At 36.5% G+C, this 21,127-nt stretch overlaps 1 protein-coding gene across 5 annotated transcripts in view; it reads right to left on the bottom strand.

Annotated features, from left to right (window-relative positions):
- Positions 1-21,127, bottom strand: part of Me2 (malic enzyme 2) — a 67,151-nt gene that overhangs the window by 39,376 nt on the left and 6,648 nt on the right. For 3 of the 5 annotated variants that reach the window (XM_047526353.1, XM_047526352.1, XM_047526354.1), the window contains 6 exons: positions 14,045-14,164; positions 8,833-8,966; positions 4,169-4,318; positions 1,714-1,789; positions 570-731; positions 223-326 (listed from right to left, as the gene is read on the bottom strand). In XM_047526353.1, coding sequence (XP_047382309.1) covers positions 223-326; positions 570-731; positions 1,714-1,789; positions 4,169-4,318; positions 8,833-8,966; positions 14,045-14,164 — 746 coding nt within the window. Of the gene's footprint in view, positions 1-222; positions 327-569; positions 732-1,713; positions 1,790-4,168; positions 4,319-8,832; positions 8,967-14,044; positions 14,165-18,133; positions 18,208-21,127 lie in introns of all 5 variants that reach the window. The other 2 variants (XM_047526355.1, XM_047526356.1) reach the window with 2 other exon arrangements.

Genomic DNA, 21,127 nt, shown 5'->3' with positions numbered 1-21,127 from the left:
TGATAGGAGAGTAAGTGCAGACTTCCCTCCAGATGTCAGGTAGGGCAAGGATGCCACCTCATCAGCACATCTCATCAGATAGGAAAGAACAAAGTTCCCCAAATTTATTATCTTCCTGCTTATCTTCACCAGAGATAAAGAAAAATAAAACAGAACTACAGCATCTCAGACCCCCAATTAAAGGTGTTTTTATCTTTCACATACTTAAACTTTTTAACTTACCTGTCAGTAATTGCTTTCATAAACTCATCAATCAGATCATCATAAAGTTGTGAACGATCTCGTTTCTGATACAAGCCCATGTAAAATGGATCCTTTAAGAGTGCCTATAAAAGAAACCAAATGTAAGAATAAAATCTTTTATTACATTACTTCTAAAGATATAAAACAAAATTGCAATGTTTCACGAAACTTAATTTACTATTATTTGTATACATATTAAAAGTGAAGCTTAAAAAAAAGATTAACATCTAATCACAAGATTTTCTTTTCTTAAATCTTCTTCAAAAGATGAACAATTAAAAGCAAATACAGGAGAAACATCAAAGGGGGAAAACAGTATTACTCACTTGATTATCAGTTCCCACATCAATACACACAGGTAGACATCGATCAGGCCGTATTCCTGCACAAGCTGTGTACAAGCAAAGTTTTCCTACTGGAATTCCCATTCCATAGACGCCCAAATCTCCAAGACCCAGAATTCTCTCCCCATCAGTCACCACAACAGCCTTAATTAGAAAACAAAGGAAAAAAAAGAAAATTAAAAAATAGGGCACTAAAGAAACACATTTAAAACAAAAGATTCTCCTCAGATATTTTCACTTTTAAAAATAAAATTGCTTTTTGACTAACTTCAATGTACTCCAAGCATACTTAATATAGGATTTCTACTAAATGCTTCTATCTGAAAGACCAATTCAAGTATTTTCAGAAAGATTAAATACGGGAGAAGTGAACAAAATTCTGATGAAGACATTACCATTAAGAAAAAACAAGAGTTTAGAAATAAACAACATGCTACTCCAACACAACAATGCAGGCCCAATAAGAAAAACCTTAGCAATTAGCAAAGGAGAAAACTTCTAGAATAAAAAAATATATACATACCTACATGTAAGATTTTAAAACAATACCGTGAGTTTAGTTACCACACCAAATTTTTTCTAGATTACCTGAACTAATGATTATTCATCAATGCTTATTTTGATAAGGAAGATATATGTAATAGAGGCAAGATTACTGCCTGCATCAAACAAAAGCCTATCAAAAGATTTTGATGTTATTGCATTTCAGCCACATTGACAGAGGTTTATATTTGCTAAATTTAAAACTCTTTTAAGAACTTTCTATTTGTTAAGGATCTAAATATCAGATTTAAAAGAAAAAAGACAGGCAAAAACAATCTTCTCCAACACCCTCCAGAGTAAGTTTTTATGGCATTTGAATGATTTCTTCTACCTAGAATAACTATTAGTGAAAGTGAGAGGGCTCACCTTGCACTAGCTCCAATTTCTTTTTCAAACTCTATACCAGTAACCCATTTTAGAACAATTACTATTATCATCTCCTTAGACACAAAGCACTAAAATCTGTATGTATATAAATGCAAAATAAATCACAGCAACAATGAAAAACCATTCATGGCAATTTAGAGAAAATTTGCAAGGCAAAAGAAAACATTTGCAAAAAGGAGGGTTGTGCTATTAGTACCTTAACATGATTTTCTGGCCAGTTATCCACAATTGATCTAACATGACCTCTGTCTGAGATTGAAATAAATAATCCCCTGCAACAGAACAAAAACACCTTTGCATTTCATGACAGTTTTTAGCTTGTTTCTAAGTTTTGTCCACAATTCAAATACTTAGATTTTAATAAACACCAAGATGGAGTATAATTTCCAATCAGATTTAGCTTAGTCACATAGGTTTATTTTCAATTATTTCAAACTGTAATTACATTGTTCACATAACAACTGCAACGAAGATTACTGTTAAATGAAATGATCATTTTTCTCAAGAAAAAAATGTATCCGCATGCCATGTTCAAATACAATCAATATTTCTCCAGTTAAAAAACAACATAAAGACAAACCACCAATACAGGGAAGAATAACAAATTCAAAAACTACTGTTAAAATTCAATACAACTAAAAATTTGAAGGAACAGGAAGGAAAGGAAGAAAATTACAGCAAATTCACATAAAAGGTGACACACTTGAAGCATTAGGAAAAAGTGAACTTATTTTTATTTAAATATATTACTTTTTAAATTGACAAAACTATCATGTACAACATGGAGTTCTAAAATATGTATGAACAATGGAATAACTAATGAAAAGCTAACCATGGTATGCTGTTATCTAATTGAGATAGTTTTCAAAAACGAAGAGGAGAGAAATAGAAAAAAAAGTATCTTATGTCCCAGAAAAAAAGTTCAGGCATAGGTTGTCCTCTGTGCCTTTGAACTTATTCTTTTCTTTTTTTTTTTAAATTTTTTTTTTTTAGTTGTAAATGGACACAACACCTTTATTTTGTTTGCTGATTTTCATGTGGTGCTGAGGGTAGAACCCAGTGCCTCACATGTGTGAGGAAGCACTCTACCTCTAGCTACAAGCCTAGCCCCTTTAAACTTATTCTTAACATTCAACTTTTTCACTTGTATCTGAGCTTTGGCATTACTATTGTATATCAAATCAGTGCAGTTCAGTAGTTTTTTAATCATGGCTATGTAATCAACTGATGAGCTTTTTAAAATGCCAGATCCCACTTCCAGAGATTCTCATTTGAGGCTTAGAGTTTAGATTAACCAACCAATCAAGATTTACTGACCTCCTTCTAAGTACCAAACAAAACAAACCATTACCTATGTAGTATATTATGCAATAATGATATACAGTTATTGACCCTCACTCCAAACCATGCTCTTGTGTCTCATGTCAGTTCTCATCTCTGCATGCACATGAGAATGATAATAGGGGCTTTTATGAGACACCCACACCTGGGTCTGAGCCTAGACTAAATGAATCAGAATCCCTGGCAGCGGGGCCCAGCCAGTCGTGTTTTTAAGTTTTCTTCTATTACTTAGTCTGGATTGAGAACTACAAATCTTATAAGAAACTATAAACGTGGTGATCAGCTGGATTATATCACAGAATGTTTTAGATACATTAATCAATAGCAGTATTGTTCCTCAGTATCCTACAGGAAATACCTGCAGCACAATCACAGAGGGTGTTCACTAAACTCCAGACTGCCAGAGCTTTTTTTCTATCAGAATCTTGGGGATGGGAAGGAGAGAGATAAACTGGCAGGATTCAATTACTTTTAATAAGTTCAACAGGTGCTTCTTATGCACATTAAAATTCGAGAGCCATAATATCAGATGAAGGGAGACTGAAGATAAATGCTATCATATCTTGCCCAAATTTCTACATTTATATCAATATGTTAGATGGACAAGGGCAAATATAAAAGGACTGAGGAAAATAACAGGTAGAGGAGCAAGACAAATTCAAATAAATTTAAAACAGCATATATGTAATGCTTGTAAGTTGATAAAGAAAAATCGTATCAGTTTCTTCTCAACAGCTTCTTAACAGGTACTTTTACCCCTATTTAAAATATGAGAAAACATTCTGAGAGATTACTTAGTTCATTCAAGGATTTGAGTCAAGGGCCCATTCCAGTACTCATTCCACCTAAAATGTCTGGAAATACAAGAACAATTTGAAGTTAAATTTCATGAAAGCTGATTTAAAAAAAAGAGAGAGAGAGAGAGAGAGAGAGAACAAACAAAAATTAAAGCAGAAAAATAAGATAGATAGAATCAACCCCTTAACTTGGGCAGATTACTAAAAACTACTGATAATTATGGAGAATCTGCCACCAGGATTAAGTCCATTTTTGCAGGGAGGGGAAAGAATTAAAAAATATACAATTCCTCAAACAATCATGTTTGAAGGTTAGAAACTAGTTACACTATTTCTACAAAAGTAAAAGAACATGTTGATTTTTTTATTGATATCTTTTAATTCAAATTAAGCTTTTCTGGAATGGGAAACATGGTTGGGATAAGACTAACATAAATCTAATAGGTGTTACGGAATGATTTTTTTTTCCTTATACAACAATCATCTATATATATTTTTAAAAATAAGCCTTACTTTGGTCTTCTAAAGATGTGTCCATATTGGGAACAGGCGAGACCAACTGTTGGTGTATATACAATTGGCATTAGACTTTCAATATCATCTTGTAGTATTCTATAAAACAGTTTCTCATTTCTTTCTTGTATTCCCATTATATAGATGTACCTGAAATTAAGCATAGTAAGCACTTTCTGACTCATACTGTGTCACAATAAGTTTTAGCTTTTGAAAGTTAAACCTAAATGTCTAAAATTGGGCCCTCCCCACCTCTATACACTCTTTAAAAAAAAAAAAAAAACTATCAAAATCCTAAACTATTACTATTCAACACCCAGGACTAAAAACTAGCAAAAACACAAATGTACTTAAGAGGTAGACAATAATGAAGAAAATAACAGGACAACAACAGCCCAAGGTTACTAAGTCCTTACTATGAGTCAGGACTGAAAATGCAAAGATCGCCAGAAGGCGCTACACTTAAGGAATTAATCTTCCAGGAGATTGACATATAAATAAGGAAGCAAAATGAAGTGGTTTTCATTCAAATGTTTACTAAACACTAACTGTGCCAGGCACTATTCTGAATTCCAGGGACATATGTGGTGACTCCTGCCAAGGACTTTATAATCCAGTAGGGTTTTAAGTATTAATACACAGAAAAGCACAAAGAAGGCAATGGTCTATTCATGGGAATAAATACATAAATAACTTCCTATAAAGAATTAAGTTTATAGAACAGGAAAATACTGGCTTGGAAACAAAAAATCATCTGGTCTAAGAGACTCACATCTTGCCCCAAACTTGTTTCTTCCCTGCTATCACCTAATTAAATGGGAAACCCAGAGTCTGTTCTTGATTGTTTCTCCTCTCCTCTCCTATCCTCTCCCACCCAATCAAGTAAATCACCAAGTCCCACAGAGTCTACCTGCCAAAAACACTTCAAATATATCCATTTGCTCCTTCCACCTGCAGCTGGTTCAAACCACCACCATTTCTCACTTGGCCTTCTAACTTGACTTTATACATACAATTTTCCTACCCTGCTCCAATCCATTCTTATTTTTAAAAATATTAACTATGGTCATTTTATTCTTCTTAAGTGGCTTCCAGATGCCAGTAAAATAAGGTTCAAGCTCCTTAAACAGTTAACAAGACCTCTGCCTACTTTCCAGCCTCATCTCCATTTCCTCACATGCAAAACTCTTACCTTGGAGGTGTTGCATCTAATGCCCCTTCTGCTTGATTACCTAAACCTGGCATAGTCCTATACTTATGTCTTTTAATGCAGCTCAGGGGGCTCAATTGTTTGGGGCCCTTTTCAGTCAACTCCCCGTTTTCAAGTCCCACCATACCCTACTACCTCTTCTGCATTCAATTTTCCATCACCTTTATACAGTCTTAAAGTAAAAAAGTCCTATGTTGAACCATCATAAGTGCAGACTAGCTGTAAATGGGAGAATGTACATAGGTTATATGCAAGTATTATGCCATTTTATACAAGAGGCTGAGCACAGTTATTTGTGTCCACAGGAGGGGAGGGCTGTACAGAACCAAATTCCTATGGATACTGAGAGATAACTGTACTTCAGACTTTAAATCTCGATATATTCCTGTGACAATGTAGGAAGATATTCTCATGATTCTGGACAGTTGAGCCAGTCACAGCTCTCAACCAGCCATGTTATCAAGAAGGTCAATGGCCGATGCTCTCTACAAATATACTGTGTTGTTAAGCTATGATGTGTGGTAGGCTGGGTATATTAAATGCGTTTCAACTTAGTTTTTTCAATTTATGATGGGTTTATTGGGATGGAACTGCATCATAAGCTGAGGGACATCTGTACTTGCCTATTTCCAGAAGCTAGCAAAGCATAGAGTATCCAAGTTGTATCCAAGTACTTGGTGAATAAATAAGAAGAGAACCATTTAGATAGTTAATTATATTTTCTATAGAACTACTGGGATAGAAATGACATCAAAAGGTAGAAAGTACAGGGAGGCAGATTTCTCCTCACTGTAGGAAAATAACTGAACTATTGGACTATTAAGATGAAAAAGATGGGCTGGGGTTGTGGCTCAGTGGTAGAGTGCTTGCCTAGCACATGTGAGGCACTGGGTTCCATCCTCAGCACCACATAAAAGTAAATAAATAAAATAAAGGTTAAAAAAAGGATGGAAAGGCAATTTTGTGAGAGATAGCAGGAGTAATATGGAAAGAAGAGCTGGCCTATTAGGCATGTGACAAAGAGAGGCTGTGCAATTCCTGAAGCTCCCTATATTGTTGTCACTTTCACCTTCATTTCACTTTAGCCACTCTGCGTACCTCACAGTGATCTTGTTGATCTCACCTAGAACTGTTAAAGCTCAGAACTGGCAAATGCTCTTATTCCACTTTTGGATCACAATCCTATGCACCATTTTGACCGTAGCATGACTTGCTTCATCATTCTTTGAGGGACCTCAAGCTTCTCAATTGCTTCATTTCCTCCCATTCTGTCTGCTCCCTCTGGTTCCTCTTCACTCCCTACTCTGGATCCCAGGATACTCTCACTCCATGCACATCTGCCACCACTCGGACCATCTAAGAACTTTCACATATCTTTACCTCTGCACCATCCTTCCACAACGTCTACTGTCTCCACCTGTGAACACCCCAAAGGAAAGGTGGGTTTTTTCCTCCAATTTTTATAGTATAGGAGATTAGAACAATGCCTGGCACATAATAGCCCAGAACGGACAACAGATGAATGTTTCTTTCTTTCTTATTTTGGTACCAGGGATTGAACCTGAACCTAGGGACACTCTACTACTGAGCCACATCCCCAGTCCTTTTTATTTTTTATATTTTGAGACAGGGTCTCCCTTAGGGCCTCACTAAGTTGTCAAGGCTGGCTTTGAACTCATGATCCTCCTGCCGCAGCCTTACCAGCAGCTGGGATTCAGGCATGCTTCACTACACCCAACAAGATGAATGTTTCAATGAAGCACCTGGGGTCAGCCCAGCAAACTCAAAACCTGAATTAATGTTACATTTCTCCTCCTCTGTGGAAAAATAACCTTGCTATGCAGGATAAGCAAGATTAAGACCATGATGCCATTAGGGCCTGCTTTCATCCTTTTAACTTGTTCAACCATGTTCAGTCTTACCTCATGACCAAATCACTCTTCCTAATATTTATCACTCCCCTCAACAATTCTATTCAACCTTGGCCCTTCTAATCGTAGCTGTGACTTTCACATTCTGTTATAAAGAAAATCAAGGTCATGAGGCATGATGAGATTTCATGACCTCTGCTCTACTGCCAGCACACAGAACCTCACATACCTATATTTATCTTCTACCTCTACACTTGCCCCTGTGCCTTTTTCCTTTCATGGGACCTTGCTGTAGGTGCTCTAGCAATTATCCTATCTCCTGGACTTTTTCCTCACAACTATAAACATGTTCAACTTTCTCGCAATCCAGAACTTAAACCAAAGTGCCACTTTATTATGGTTCAATATCTTTCTTCCCCCTCTTACTTTGGACTTCTTGGCAGAGGAGTTTACATATTCCCCCCTCCCATTCATTCTTCAGTCTACTCCAGTTTTCCTTTGGACCCATCACATCAAAGAAACAACTCTCACCAGTCACCAGTAATGCCCTATACTTAATAATACCAATAGATACAGTCAGCTCTGTATTCAGACTGTGTCCTCTCCCCAGAATACCTTGTCCTTGTTTCTCAGTTTGACAGCTACCATCAACATACTACTTAAACTTCAAATCAAGCACCACTTTCTTCAAGTTGGGAGAGGTGCCCTCTTCATGCTTCCAGAATACACCCTGCATGCACCTTTTTCTCATTTTACTTGACACTGTAGAATAGAGTGAAGTGACTGTCATAGTATAACCATCTGTTGAGAAGTTCCTTGAAGGCAGGGCTATGTGTTACTGGATTGGGCACTGCTGTGGTTCAAGAATGTCTCCCAAATTTCATGTTAGAAACTCAATCCCCAAAGTAATATGTTAATGGTATTTGGAGATGAGATCGAAGAAACTGGGTCATGATGGCTATTAAGATAGAACAACTCTATGAAGTATTCAGCAGGAACATTAAAGAAAAAGCACATGACTTATTAGGCAAGTGACAGAGAAACACCGTACAATTAATCCTTCATAGACTAATGGGTCATTGAGGGAGTTATCAGGAGAGTGGGTGTTTGGCCACCTCGTCAGCCCCCTTCACTACATGGTGCCCTGTGCAGCCTCCAGACAGCAGAGTCCCCACTGGCAAGAAGGCCCTTGCCAGATGCAGCCCCTCATCCTTGGACTTAGCCTCCAGAACTACCACCCACTTTATATCCCCAGTGGTTAGTAGAGAATCACACCAAGTACGTGAAGATCTAAATTTGTTAAGCAAAACAGGTGTGAATTAGATGGTATCTCTTGCTTCTAAAGTTGTATTCACACATGAAATGCACTGATCTTCAGCATAAAAACTGATTCTGTCAAGTTTTACAATAGTGAACATGCCTGAAGTACTCACTGAAGGAAACAATCAGAAAAGTAATATTTAACAAATAAAACCACAAACTTCACCATGAAACTGTATATTTCTCATTCCATAACAATCATAATACTCCCAATTTCTCTAATTAGAATATCAATAAAAACTAAATATCTAATCGATTCTTACTTTTCCAAAGGGCTATTCATTTTTTTCAAGTTTTTATGGAATCGTAAGGCTTGAATATCTTGTGTCTCTATTTTAGGAGGTAAAAGTCCTTGAAGACCAAGCATTTGTCGTTCCTGTAATGTAAATGCCATTCCCTAAAGATAAGAAATAAAAGGATTAAAATTTACTTACTGAGGGTAGCAATGGCATCATCCTTTAAATACAAACTTTAAAAATCAACAAAATATATTTGCCCAGACTTTCAAAATTTTATAAGATTGACAACATCCCATATTGGTAAGGATGTAGGAGGAGTTACTCCCACAGACTTCCACTGGGAATGTCAACTCGGTTAGGCTTTCAGAATGCAATTTTAAAGTACTAAAAAAAAATGCTTTTCTTTGGTGGTATGGGGATGAAACCCAAGATGACCTCAGTCACACTAAGCAAGAGCTCTGCCACTGAGCTCCATTCCTGACCCTTTTTATTTTCTGACAGGATCTCACTCAGTCGTCCAGGCTGGCCTTGTACTTGATTCTTAAAAATTTTTAATGCTCATATTATTCATTCAAGCAACATAACTTCCAAATAGTCATCCCAGAGAAATATTCAGACATGAAGTAGAGAGGTAAGTACGAAGAGGTTAGCTATAATACTTAACAAAACTTAAATTTGTTTTTCGGTTGTGGGTGTATCAAAAAAATAATCAGCAAAAACACTAGAGTATAGACTTCTGAGAATTTTTTTCTTCCATAAAAGCAACAAGACTAACTGCTATGTATAATCATAAAATTCTAATTAAAAAAATAGAATTCAAGTCAGCATATTGTAGCAATACATGAGTACCCATATTTATAGCTGCACAATTCACAATAGCCAAATCATGGAACCAGACTAGATGTCCATCAATTGATGAATGGCTAAGAAAATGTGGTATATGACATTTTATTTAGCCATAAAAAAGAATGAAAGGAATGAAGGAAAATGGATGGAACCTGAGAACATTATGTTAAGCAAGTAAGCCAAACTCAGAAAGACAAGGGTCATATATTTTCTCTCATATGTGGAAGTTAGCAAGGAAAAAGGACAATAAAAATGGGGAAGAAGGGATATCAAGAAAATCAAATGAAGATCAGTAGAGAGAGGAAAGGGACCAGGGGAGGGAGGAAGGGAAATACTGGGGAATGATTCTGACTACATTAAATTATTATATCCTGTGCATGTACAAATGGGTAACAATGAATCTCACCATTATGCATAATTATAATGTGTCAATAAAAAAATGAAAAAAAAAAAAAAGTCAACAAGAACACTGACCAAATGATCAGAATCAACTTTTCAGGATTCTGGAAATTAATCAAAAACTTGCAACTGGTGTTGGGGTTGTAGCTCCGTGTTAGGAGTGCTTGCCTAGTGTGTGTGAGGCCCTGGGTTCAATCCTCAGCACCACATGAAAATAAATAAATAAAATAAAGGTATGTGTCTATCTACTACTAAAAAAGGTTTAAATTAAGAAAAAAAAAAGATTTGCAACTATCAGGAAGTACTAATTAAAGAAAAAACATGGATTCCAGTAAGCAGCAAGCTTACTAGTCCTATTCTCATCTCCCCTCTCTAACTACAGTGGCCTTGAAAACCAAAAGCTAGAATCATTGTGCAACCTAGCAGCCAGGAAGCTACTAGAGGGGGTAGAAGGGGCTGGAGATTGTTCTTGAGCCCTAATCCCAGGAGAAAGTCATTATAAGACCTATCCAGTGGTTCTCTCAAAGAACCCACCTGCAAGGATGTCATTATTTCACCTGTCTCAGAGCTCACCCAGTACTAACAGCCATCCCTCCAGAAGTTTGTTGAAAGCACTCAGAGATAATTATTTAGCTGGGAAACTGCCTGAAACATTGGGTAACCACTGACGTAAACAGACTAACCAAAAGGCTGAAAAAGAAAAGATAAAGAGCTGGGTGTGGTGGCACATGCCTATAACCTCAGCTACTTGGGAGGATCATCAAGTTTGAGGCCAGTCTTCACAATTTAGTGAGACCCTCTCTCAAAAAATAAAAAGGAGGTTGGGGATATAGCTCAGTTGGTAGAGCGCTTGCCTTGCAAGCACTAAGGCCCTGGGTTCAATCCCTAGCACCACACACACACACACAAAAAAAATATATATATATATATAATAAATAAAAATATAAAAATATATATATATATAATAAATAAAAAAGACTGAGGATGTGGCTCAGTGATAGAGCACTCCTAGGTCCAATCCCTATTACTAGGGGAGGAGGGGTATTAGGGTGGGAGAAAAAAAGAAAAAGGTAAGGAATGAGATGGCCATGTACTCTGGGGGAATCTAGAAGGTATGAGCTGTGGATATGTCCAGGAAAGACCTGAGATGGTCCTAAGCTCTCACCTGTGAGTAACCTTCAGGCTCTGTGCAAGCAGGAAGTGAAGGTAGGCAGATGTTTAGTTGTCAGCTGCCTGCCTGAGTGTTAGAAGTGTGCCCAAACATGCACACAGACCCCATGGCAAAGAGTGGAAGACTTACTGGTTCTGGCTCCAGATATTTAAATCTCCGCTAATCATTAGCTGACCACCAAACTAACCAAAAAGAGAATTCGGTAGGCATACACAACGAGAACACAAAATAATTAGTTCAGAAATGCCACCATGGTACCTGGGAATGTAGCTCAGTGGTGGAACAGGTACTTAGCATATCCAAAACCTTGATGCTGGTTTTGCAGGCATTAAAAATGCAGAAGTTATGAGATCATGGAGACTTCTACTGAGATTTCAGAGGAAAGGTGGGAGGCCAGGCATCACGTGGCAGATTCCAAGTCCCCACAAGCAGGACCTAACAGGACTATGCATGGAGCAGGGAGAGTGAAACTACAATGGAGAACTAAGGAAAACAGAGACGTCAGGAGCGAAAAATGCCTGCTCAGGGGTGCGGCAGACAGCAATGCAAAGCCAGCCTATGAGTGGCCAAGTGGGTTGCAACCATGAAAGCCACAGGGGTGAAGCTGCTCAAGCACTGGTACATGGTAGCCAATGGTAGCCCATGTGATGCCACAGTGTGCACTGGGTGCCAGACAAGCAGATGTAGGACTTTAGGTTTACTTTCCTAAGTTTTGGTCTTGCTTTGGTCCAATTCCTCCCTTCTGAAATAGGAATGTTTAACCTTTGCCATTTTATCTTAAGGCATGTGAATTTCTACTTCATTTTTAAAGGGGCTCACAGCTGTGTTTGCTCTGAAACTTAGAGGAGACTTTGGACTTGGGTTTCTGAGTAATACTAAAATAATTAAGATTTTAGGAACTCTTGGAGATGAACTGAATGTATCCTGCACTGTGAGATGAACAGGAGTCTTTTGGAGTCAGAGTAGAATACTACAGTTTGAATCTTAAATGTTCTCCAAAGGTCCGCATGTTAAAGGCTTGTTCCCCAGAGTGGCACTATGGAAGTGGTAGTACAGTTAAGAGGTGGAGCTCAGAGGGAGGTCTCCAGGTCACTGGGAACATGCCCTCAAAATAGATTGTGGGGCTGGGTGTGGCAGTGCATGTCTATTATTCCAACAACTTGGGAGGCTGAGGCAGGAGGATTACAAATTGGGGGCCAGTCTCATCAACTTATCATGACAATCTCAAAATTAAACAAATTAAAAGGGCTGGGGATGTGACTCAGTGGCAAAGCACCCTTGGATTCAAATCCCAATATAAAAAAAAAAAGATCATGGGACAACTGGTCTCTTCCTTTCCCATAACGGATCTGCTCTACTCTGTGTGATTAGATTACTTCAGGCACTAGTTATGGTAATGGAAAGCTAACATATCCACGTACATCAATATTGATAAAAAATTCCTTAACCAGATTCTTGAATATGCTGGTAAACATGCTAGGAGCAAAGAAGGAACTTCTCGTAAGTTTCCTGTAAGAAATCCTTTCCAGAATTATATTTACTTACTATTTAAGACATGTATTTTTAACTAGTTTTATTTTATTTATTTTTGCTGCTGGGTATTGAACCAAGGGCCTTGAGTGTGCTAAGTACATGCTACTGCTGAACTCCACAGCCATCCATTATTTATGCATTGTTTTGTGTTGGGGGCGGGTACTACAGATTGAACCCAGGGGTGCTTTATCACTGAGCTACATCCCCAACCTTTTTATTTTTTTGAGATGGGGGTCTTGCCAAGCTGTTTAGGGACTCACTGAAGCCTCGAAAACTGTGAACCAAAGAACCTTTTTTCTTTACACATTGATTATCTTAGGGCCTTACGTAGCTGCTGAGGCTGACCTTAAACTTGCAAACCTCCTGCCCCGGTCTTCCCAGCTGCTGGGATTATAGGCGGGTGCCAGCATACCCTGCTTATTTATGTATTTCTTAATCACATACCAAACACTGTGCTAGGGAGATCAAAAGTTTTATTTCATTCAATATGCAAAAGTATCATGAAGTAGAAACTATTATTTTTGACATTTTTTCAGATGACTTCAGATGAGTTGCTTAGAGCTTTGTCAGATGCCCAGAGTGACCCAGTAAGGAGCAGAGCTGGAATTGAAATCCAGACTGTAAAAATGCATTCAGGTCCTCTAAACTATTATGTTTACTATTTAATATTGCCACTTAAAAATAAAGGACTTTGCCTACCAAAACCAGTTTAGCTAAAGAAGGAAGTCATGACCAGATCTCAATACTGCCTATCACTTCTGTTCTAATAATGATAATATAAAAATCAGGGGTCTCTTTCCTTTGAAGCATTACCCTAACTAATGGAAAAAATTCTTAGAATGCAATGATTTGTGTCCAAAAAGCCTTATGGAGGTGGGGTGGGTTGGATTTTAAATGAAGGTTTGTTTCAAAGTTTTGACCTCACCCTCCAAAGGCCTAAGTGATTGGTCTATCTGAGTTGGGTCGATCTATCCCACATCTGGCCCAAAAGTCCTTTTTAGAGAGTTATTCAGAGATTATTTCTTTTTTTCCCTTTTTCTTTTTAGCTAGAAAGTAAAAATCAAGTCCTTTCAGGTGGTAAAAGTTGTGAATAGTGAAACTCTAAAAGTAAAGCAGTTATGATTTTTTGCCATATGAAGAATGAAAAGTTCATGTAGAGAAAGCAAATGTGTCTGAGAAGTCTTAGTATAAAGTTATTGAGTATAAAATTTTCTTAACTTATCAGTCTAAAATATCAAATCTTTATCAGGAAGAGAGAAAACTGACATTGCCATGCACGTTTCTAACCTTGTTTGTTCTTGGATTCAACATGAGTGGCTTGCCTTTCTCTTTCCTGTGCAAATGACGACATGCCACCGAACAAGGAGTGGCAACTGCTCTTAACCGGGAAAACATCTTTTCTTTCACCTGTGAAAAAAGAAGCAAATAAACTACTGGTGAAAAAAATATTGTAGAACTGCTCGTACATAACATATCAGCTTTCAAAAGCAGATTTAGAATCTTTCCACATGTGAAAATACTCTTCAAAATGCATTTACTTTTCCTCAGGTTCTAACAGTTGGAAAAGGGCAGTCATATGCTGAAGGTGAAGACTTAACTTTCCTGATAGCACTCTTAATTTCTTGGATAATATCAATGCTACCATATGCCAGACCCCATACCGAACACTTAACCTCATTCTAATCCACACAAATGTGACAAGGTATGTGTCTCCTATTCTGAGAGAAACAAATTGAGAGGTTAATAAACAAGGGAACACCAAGTACACAGCAAAGTGAGTTCCATTTAATGAGCCTGGGAGTCAGTTGAAGGTGGAAAGGTAAGTACAGGGAAGCTGGAGCATTCACATTGATCAGATGAGAAGCTACACAAATTCTTAACCTAGAGCTAAAATTCTAATGTACTATATTCAGTGTTTAAATTTAATGTACTAGTTTGCCTTAAGAAACCTGTTATTTAATACAAAAATCATGTAAATTGGCTAAAAAACATATGAAGCAAATGTCCTTTCAGACCTGTCATAAACATATGGAAACTACACATTAAACCTTAAATATTTAGTGGAGATAAAAATAATAGATTCTTCTGCTTATCAATTCTCCTACTAAGAACTAGAATTTGCAATATCCATTTAGTTCTTTAAACTTTACAATCATGGCAATTATCACACAGCAAGTTTTTAAATTTTTGGAAGCAAATTTTTTAATGGAATTTCTAGTTGATGAGAAATCCATACGGTTGGCAGTAAAATCATTTACATAAGGATGTTTAAAAAATTAATTTCTGAGATGAAACTCCCATAAAAGTATCAAATTCATTTGATCTATCTATCTATTTATTTTTTATTTGCCTTTTTGGTACCAGAGATTGAACTCAGAGGCACTAACCATTGAGCCACAGCCTCAGTCCTTTTTATTTTTTATTTTGAGACAGGGTTTCCATAAGTTGCTTAGAGTCTCACTAAATTGCTCAGGCTGGTCTCAAACTTGCAATCCTTCTATTTCAGCCTCTCAAGTTGCTGGAACAACAGATGTGTGTGACAGTAACTTTCTTAAGTGAACAATTTCAGAGGTCTTTAGAAACTCAACATTTCACCACCTCCATCTAGTTCCAAAATATTCATCCCCCATAAGGAAACACCATACCCATTAAGCAGTTATTCCCTCTGCCCTCCCTCTCACCACTAATCTTCTCTCTGTCTTTATGGATTTACCTCTTCTGGATACTTCATATGAATATTGTGCCTAAATACGACCACAAAGTGAAGAAATCTACATGCTTATTTGCACTATCAAGAATCAAGAGACGAATACTACAAAATAACTGATGTTTTCTTCAAAAATGTTAATGTCATGAAAGCAAAAACCAAGAACTATTGAAACCTAAACAAAACTAAACTGATAATAACTAAATGTAAAACGTGATTATGGACTAGGTACATACTGGAAAAAAATGCTTCATATAAAGGACATTATTGAGATAACTGACAAAACTAAAAGATACACTGTAGATGACAAAATATTATATATCTTTAAATTTTCTGAATTTGATTACCATATATAAGATATTCTGACTGAATAAACACTGAAGTATAAAGGGGCAAAGGGATGTTATCTTTGCAACCTATTTTCTGAAATTTCTTAGTCATTTACACAGATTTATACAGTAGCTTCAAGTGTACTAACAAATGGTATAGTGATCAAAATGCATGATAAAACTTCAGTGAAGACTGAAATAGCATTAAATTTTAGATGTAAATTTTAGCAATGTAACTATCACTTTGGCTTTACTTTTCATTTCGAACCTTCCTAGCAAAGAGGAACAGCCTCTGATAAGCAGAAATTCATAGCCACCAAAGGATTGCAAAAAGTTCTCATTAAAGGCAAAATGAGTATACTGTTAGGCTGTATTTGTTAATAAAAACAACAAAAACAAAAACAAAAAAAAAGCTTGCCTAAAAGAAATCCCAGAAGAGCTATCTTCTAAAACAAGATTTTTAAAATAAGCTTTTATTTTCCAATAATTTTAGATTTTAAGAAGTTGTAGAAGTACAAGAGCTCCCATATATACTCAGTTTTCTCCTGATGCTTCAAACAGATGTTGAAGCAATGAGATTTTCCTAGGGAAGAAAAATGCCCCACCACAGTTTAAATCTCATCATCAGACAAGCCCATGGCCTTAAAGAGTCTCAAGACTGAATGGTTTTAAGGGCAAAACAAGATTGTGTTATAATAGCACAGTTTGGCACTCAAAGACAGGCATGCTTTTCTAAAAAGCGACAAGCTGTGACCTGTTTTGGTTTGGTCCTTGACCTAAGGATTTTTCCTAAGGTTGCAAAAGGAAAAATGTACATGACAGAGATGCATACAGTTCATAAAGCCTAAATATTTACTCATGTTCTTTATAAAAAACTTTGCTCCCCTATTATAAAACCTACAAATCCCTGTGATCTCAAAGGCAAGATGTAAAATCTCCTGTGTTGGTTTCAGTGGTGGCAGCATTTTTTCTTCTTCATTTTTTTTTTTTTTTTATTGATAGCATTATTTGTGGATTGGTTCTATAGATATTTCAATCCAGAGGTCAGCATGGACTTCAAATAAGGGTTGTTTTAAGTGTTACTGATCATTTATTCCTGGATACCTGAAAACTCCAGTATGCAATAACTATATTGATTGAAGTTGTTTTCTGCCATCCACCAACCTCAGAAGCAAGGTGTGATGTACTTGATGTTCCAAAAGCATTGCATAAGATTTAGTGTGTCACCAACACAGCTGTGGATGATGATCTTGATATTAAGATATCAAGCTGTGTTGGAAATCCCTTAACATTGTCAAGAAATTTTCACTCATTTTAAAAAGTCATGGATACAATTAAGCTTCAAATAGTCAAAGCATGGAGGGAATACAATAAAAAGAATGTATACAAATGATTTGAAAGATTTCCTGCTCTTTGAAAAAAGTGGACCTGGAAGGCTAAGGCAAGAGGATCATGTTTAAGGACAGCCTTAGCAACTTACCTAGACCCTATGCAGCTTAGTGAGACCCTGTCTCTAAACTGAAAAAAAAAAAAAAAAAAAAGATGAAAGAAAGAAAGAAAGAAGGAAAAATTGGAAAGCACTGTAAGGTAGCCAGGTCAAAACAGGAAAGATGGTCTTATTCATAACTTCAAGGAAAAAATTTAAGAATTGTGGGCCTTAAAGAAAATCTGACATAGAATATGGAATATAGAAAGAGCAAAAGGATAGTGACTAAAAGGAAAAGCTGGCAATGAGAAATCTTCATAATATACTGCTAAAAAATAATTCAAGAGCTGGGCATGGTAGCCTATACCTGTAGTTCCAGCTACTTCAGGGGCTGAGGCAGGAGAAACCCTTGAGCCAGCCTGGGCAACAGAGTGAGACCCACAACCTTTAAGACAAACAAACAAAAACAAAAGAAAACGTACAAAAGTTTGGGGACTAGGGGCCTACATCTCAGTGGCAGATTGTGTTTTTTTGTGTTCAGTCTTGGGCACCCAAAGTAGAGAAGCTAAAACATCTGTACAATGAAAGATACCATAAACAAAATCAAATAAATGACAGAACAAGAGAAAGTATCTGCTTCATAGCTAAAGGATTTTATGTAGAATAAATGAAGAGTCCCTACAAATTTAAAAGACAAACCCAATAGAAAAACCAGCAAAGAAACAAGAATAAATAACACAGACAATAAACAATTTAGAATGATTAACCTCAGTAGTAGCCATGGAAATGTAAATCTTCAATAAAATTTTAGTTTTCACCCAAATTGCCAAAAAAAATTTCAAAATTAATATGCAGTACTGGTGAAAGTACAAAAAACAAGAATATAAGAATAAGTTGGATGCAGTGGTACACACCTATTATCCCAGCTACTCAGGAGGCTGAGGCAGAAGGATCAAGTTTGAGGCCAGCTTCAGGTATTAACAAGGTCCTGTCACAAAAAATAAAAAGGGATGTAGCTCATTGGTAGAGAATCTTTCGGTTCAATCCCCAGAATATTGTGAAAGAAAAAAAATTCATAGTCTTCTGGATGGAAATTTGGCCATGTCTATAAATTTTGATAATAAATCCTTCATTCTAATAATTCCAATTATAGAGTATGCTAGAAAAATACTCACAGAAGTACATAAAAAAACTAGATGAAGATGTTCAAACTAGCATTAACAAAAAAAACTGGCATCAATAGTACTCACAAATAAGAAAGGTTAAATAAAGTATAATATTCATATTATAGAATATCATGTAACAAGTTAAAGAGGGTAAGAACTGCACAGGCTTTCATAAATACTATTTTAAATTAATTTGCTTCTTAAGCCCTCATAGAACCATTTATGAATCAATTCTAATCAGAGATTAAAACATTAGATGCAACTCTAACTTCTTTTGAGAAAGAAAAAATGAGAACAGTCTCTAGATATCGACACTATAAGTGTTCACTGTTTAGTGAAAGGAGCAAAATCCATATGGCATGAAAAACTTATGCCTAAAAAAATTATGCTTTTTTGAAAATTAAATACATTTACAACTTTATACATGAATGCATAAAGATCTGGAAAGACAGTCCCACTCCCTTTCTCTGAAAGCAAGTATTATAACCAATTTCTTGCCTAGACTTATTTTAAATGTTTATGGAAACATGAAATTTGTGGGGGGGAGTGTGGTAAATGGATCTACTGCCTATAGATAAAATTAATGAATAAAATCTTCTATTCATAGGAACAGTGTTCTTCACTCTAGCCACACGACATTTCAGACACTGATTCTGTGAAGACGCACTGCTTCTCTTCTTATACTCTCCACACTGCCTACTTCTGTGACCAGGTGTATATGGGGTTTTCTCTACACATTAAACAGCAGATACCAACTGGATGGCCTATAATTCAACTCAATTCTGATACCACTTGAAGATAGTGTCAGATGCCACAGATTAAGCATTCGGTCCCACAAGACTGCCCTCACTTCAGATGCCAACTCGAAGTAGTAAGTTGTCAACTGTACTTCTAACTAACCAGCATACACAATGGGGTTCCCACTACGTCCTTCTTACGGGTTTGATAATTTAACTAGAATGATTCACAGATCTCAGGGAAAACTTTACTTATATTTACCAGTTTATTATAAAGGATATACAAAAGATACAGATGAAGAGCCAGATAAAGAGGCTTATAGGGTAAGAAACCAGCGTGAGGAAAGCTCCCAGTACCTTAGGTATTGGGCAACCCAAGAATCTTATAAAATCTCGTTCAAGAGCTTACTGTCCAGCACTGCACTTCCCAGAGGTCATGGGTAGGGCTGAAAGTTACAATTCTCCACTCACTAGATCTTTCTAGTGACCAGCCTCATCCTGGAACTCCCTAAGGGGCCCACTCTAAGTCACCTCAGAAACATTTAGAGGTAATCAAAAGGGCTTATCATAAATAACAAAACACACTCCTATCAGGAAATTTCAAGAGTTTCAGGAGCTTTGTGTCAGGAACAGTGACAAAAACCAAATACATCTTGTATAACACTATGTTATTTTAATACGTAATTATGACTTTGATATTTACAGTTTGCTTCCTAAAGTAGAAGAGTACGATATATCAATTTATCTATAACGTATGTGCATGCGTGTGTGTGTGTGTGTGTGTGTGTGTGTGTGTGGATGTGCATATTTACTGGACGATAAACTCTATAAAAACTCTTAAACAAGATTTCATGAGATTCTTGGGTTGCCCAATATCTTAGGGTGCTGGGAGCTCTTCCCTCTCATGTATCTTGCCCTATATGTCTTTTCATTGGTATCTTTTGTATATCTCTTACATAAATGAGTAAATATAGGTAAGATTTTTTCCTGTGTAGTTTAAGTATATAAACCTAAGCTAAACTGCTTTATTCTAATTAGTGGATTTACATACTTAAAACAGTTTTTCTGTGAATAACAATATTAGTATTATTATAAGTATTCTATATCAGCTCACTTAAACCTCTTATTTTAAATGAATTAAAAAAATCTCTAAAGCTCAAAGATACAATTTCTCCACCTCATACCTCTTTAGTTACCAATTTCAGATATGCCATTTTTTCACTTCAATTATTTTATGTATACATTTCAGTTTGGACCTTTTATTATATTCATCTCTTCATGTTTCAAACTTAAAAAATCTTGGTTTCATTAAATGCTTATTCTAAAGATCTTTTTAAGACCCTTCCAAGATTATGCTAACGTCTTTAATGCCCAGATAAAAATTTTTAGTCTTCTTCATAATTTTATCTATAAGTTCATTATTTTGAAAACATCCATCCTTGACTGCAGTCCTCTACATGTTGTGTGCTGTAGAAAGCAACATTTGGAGGCAGTTTTAAGTTTGCCTTTATAAAACCCAGAGTGTTTACAGGCTCAACCTAGTTCTTCAGTTAGTTTCTGTACTAAATTGTAGTACACCTCAAGGGAAGAATTCCAAACCCAAATCAAAGAGTAAAAGGTCAGGACTCTGCTTTGGTGTGGAGTGAGTGGCATGACTCTCACCTCCATGCCAGGGAAGATACAGATTTCCCAGTCCTCCCCGAGGGAGAGGGCAGTGCTTTCTCATAAAGTGCAACTAATGTGGGGTCCTAATGTCATACAGACTGGGAAATCAGTTTCCCTCTTCTGGTGAGCAAACTACTACTTCAGACCCTTTGTAGTATTTATTGCCCCTGTCTACCCATGGGACGTTTCTCCACAATTCCAGCTCACTGATGGAGGTTGTTCCTTCATTTCTGCATGTGGGGATTTCGCTTTCCTGCTTTCAATCCTGGTTGTTTCTATTCCAGTTACCATTACTGTGTTTTTAGAGCAAGAAAGGGAGATTCCAAAATGTGACTAATTG

This window comes from Sciurus carolinensis, chromosome 15, assembly GCF_902686445.1.
Source record: "Sciurus carolinensis chromosome 15, mSciCar1.2, whole genome shotgun sequence".
NCBI classification, from domain to species: domain Eukaryota; kingdom Metazoa; phylum Chordata; class Mammalia; order Rodentia; family Sciuridae; genus Sciurus; species Sciurus carolinensis.
Note: the sequence above shows the minus strand (reverse complement) of the source record. Positions and strands in the feature narration are given on the sequence as shown.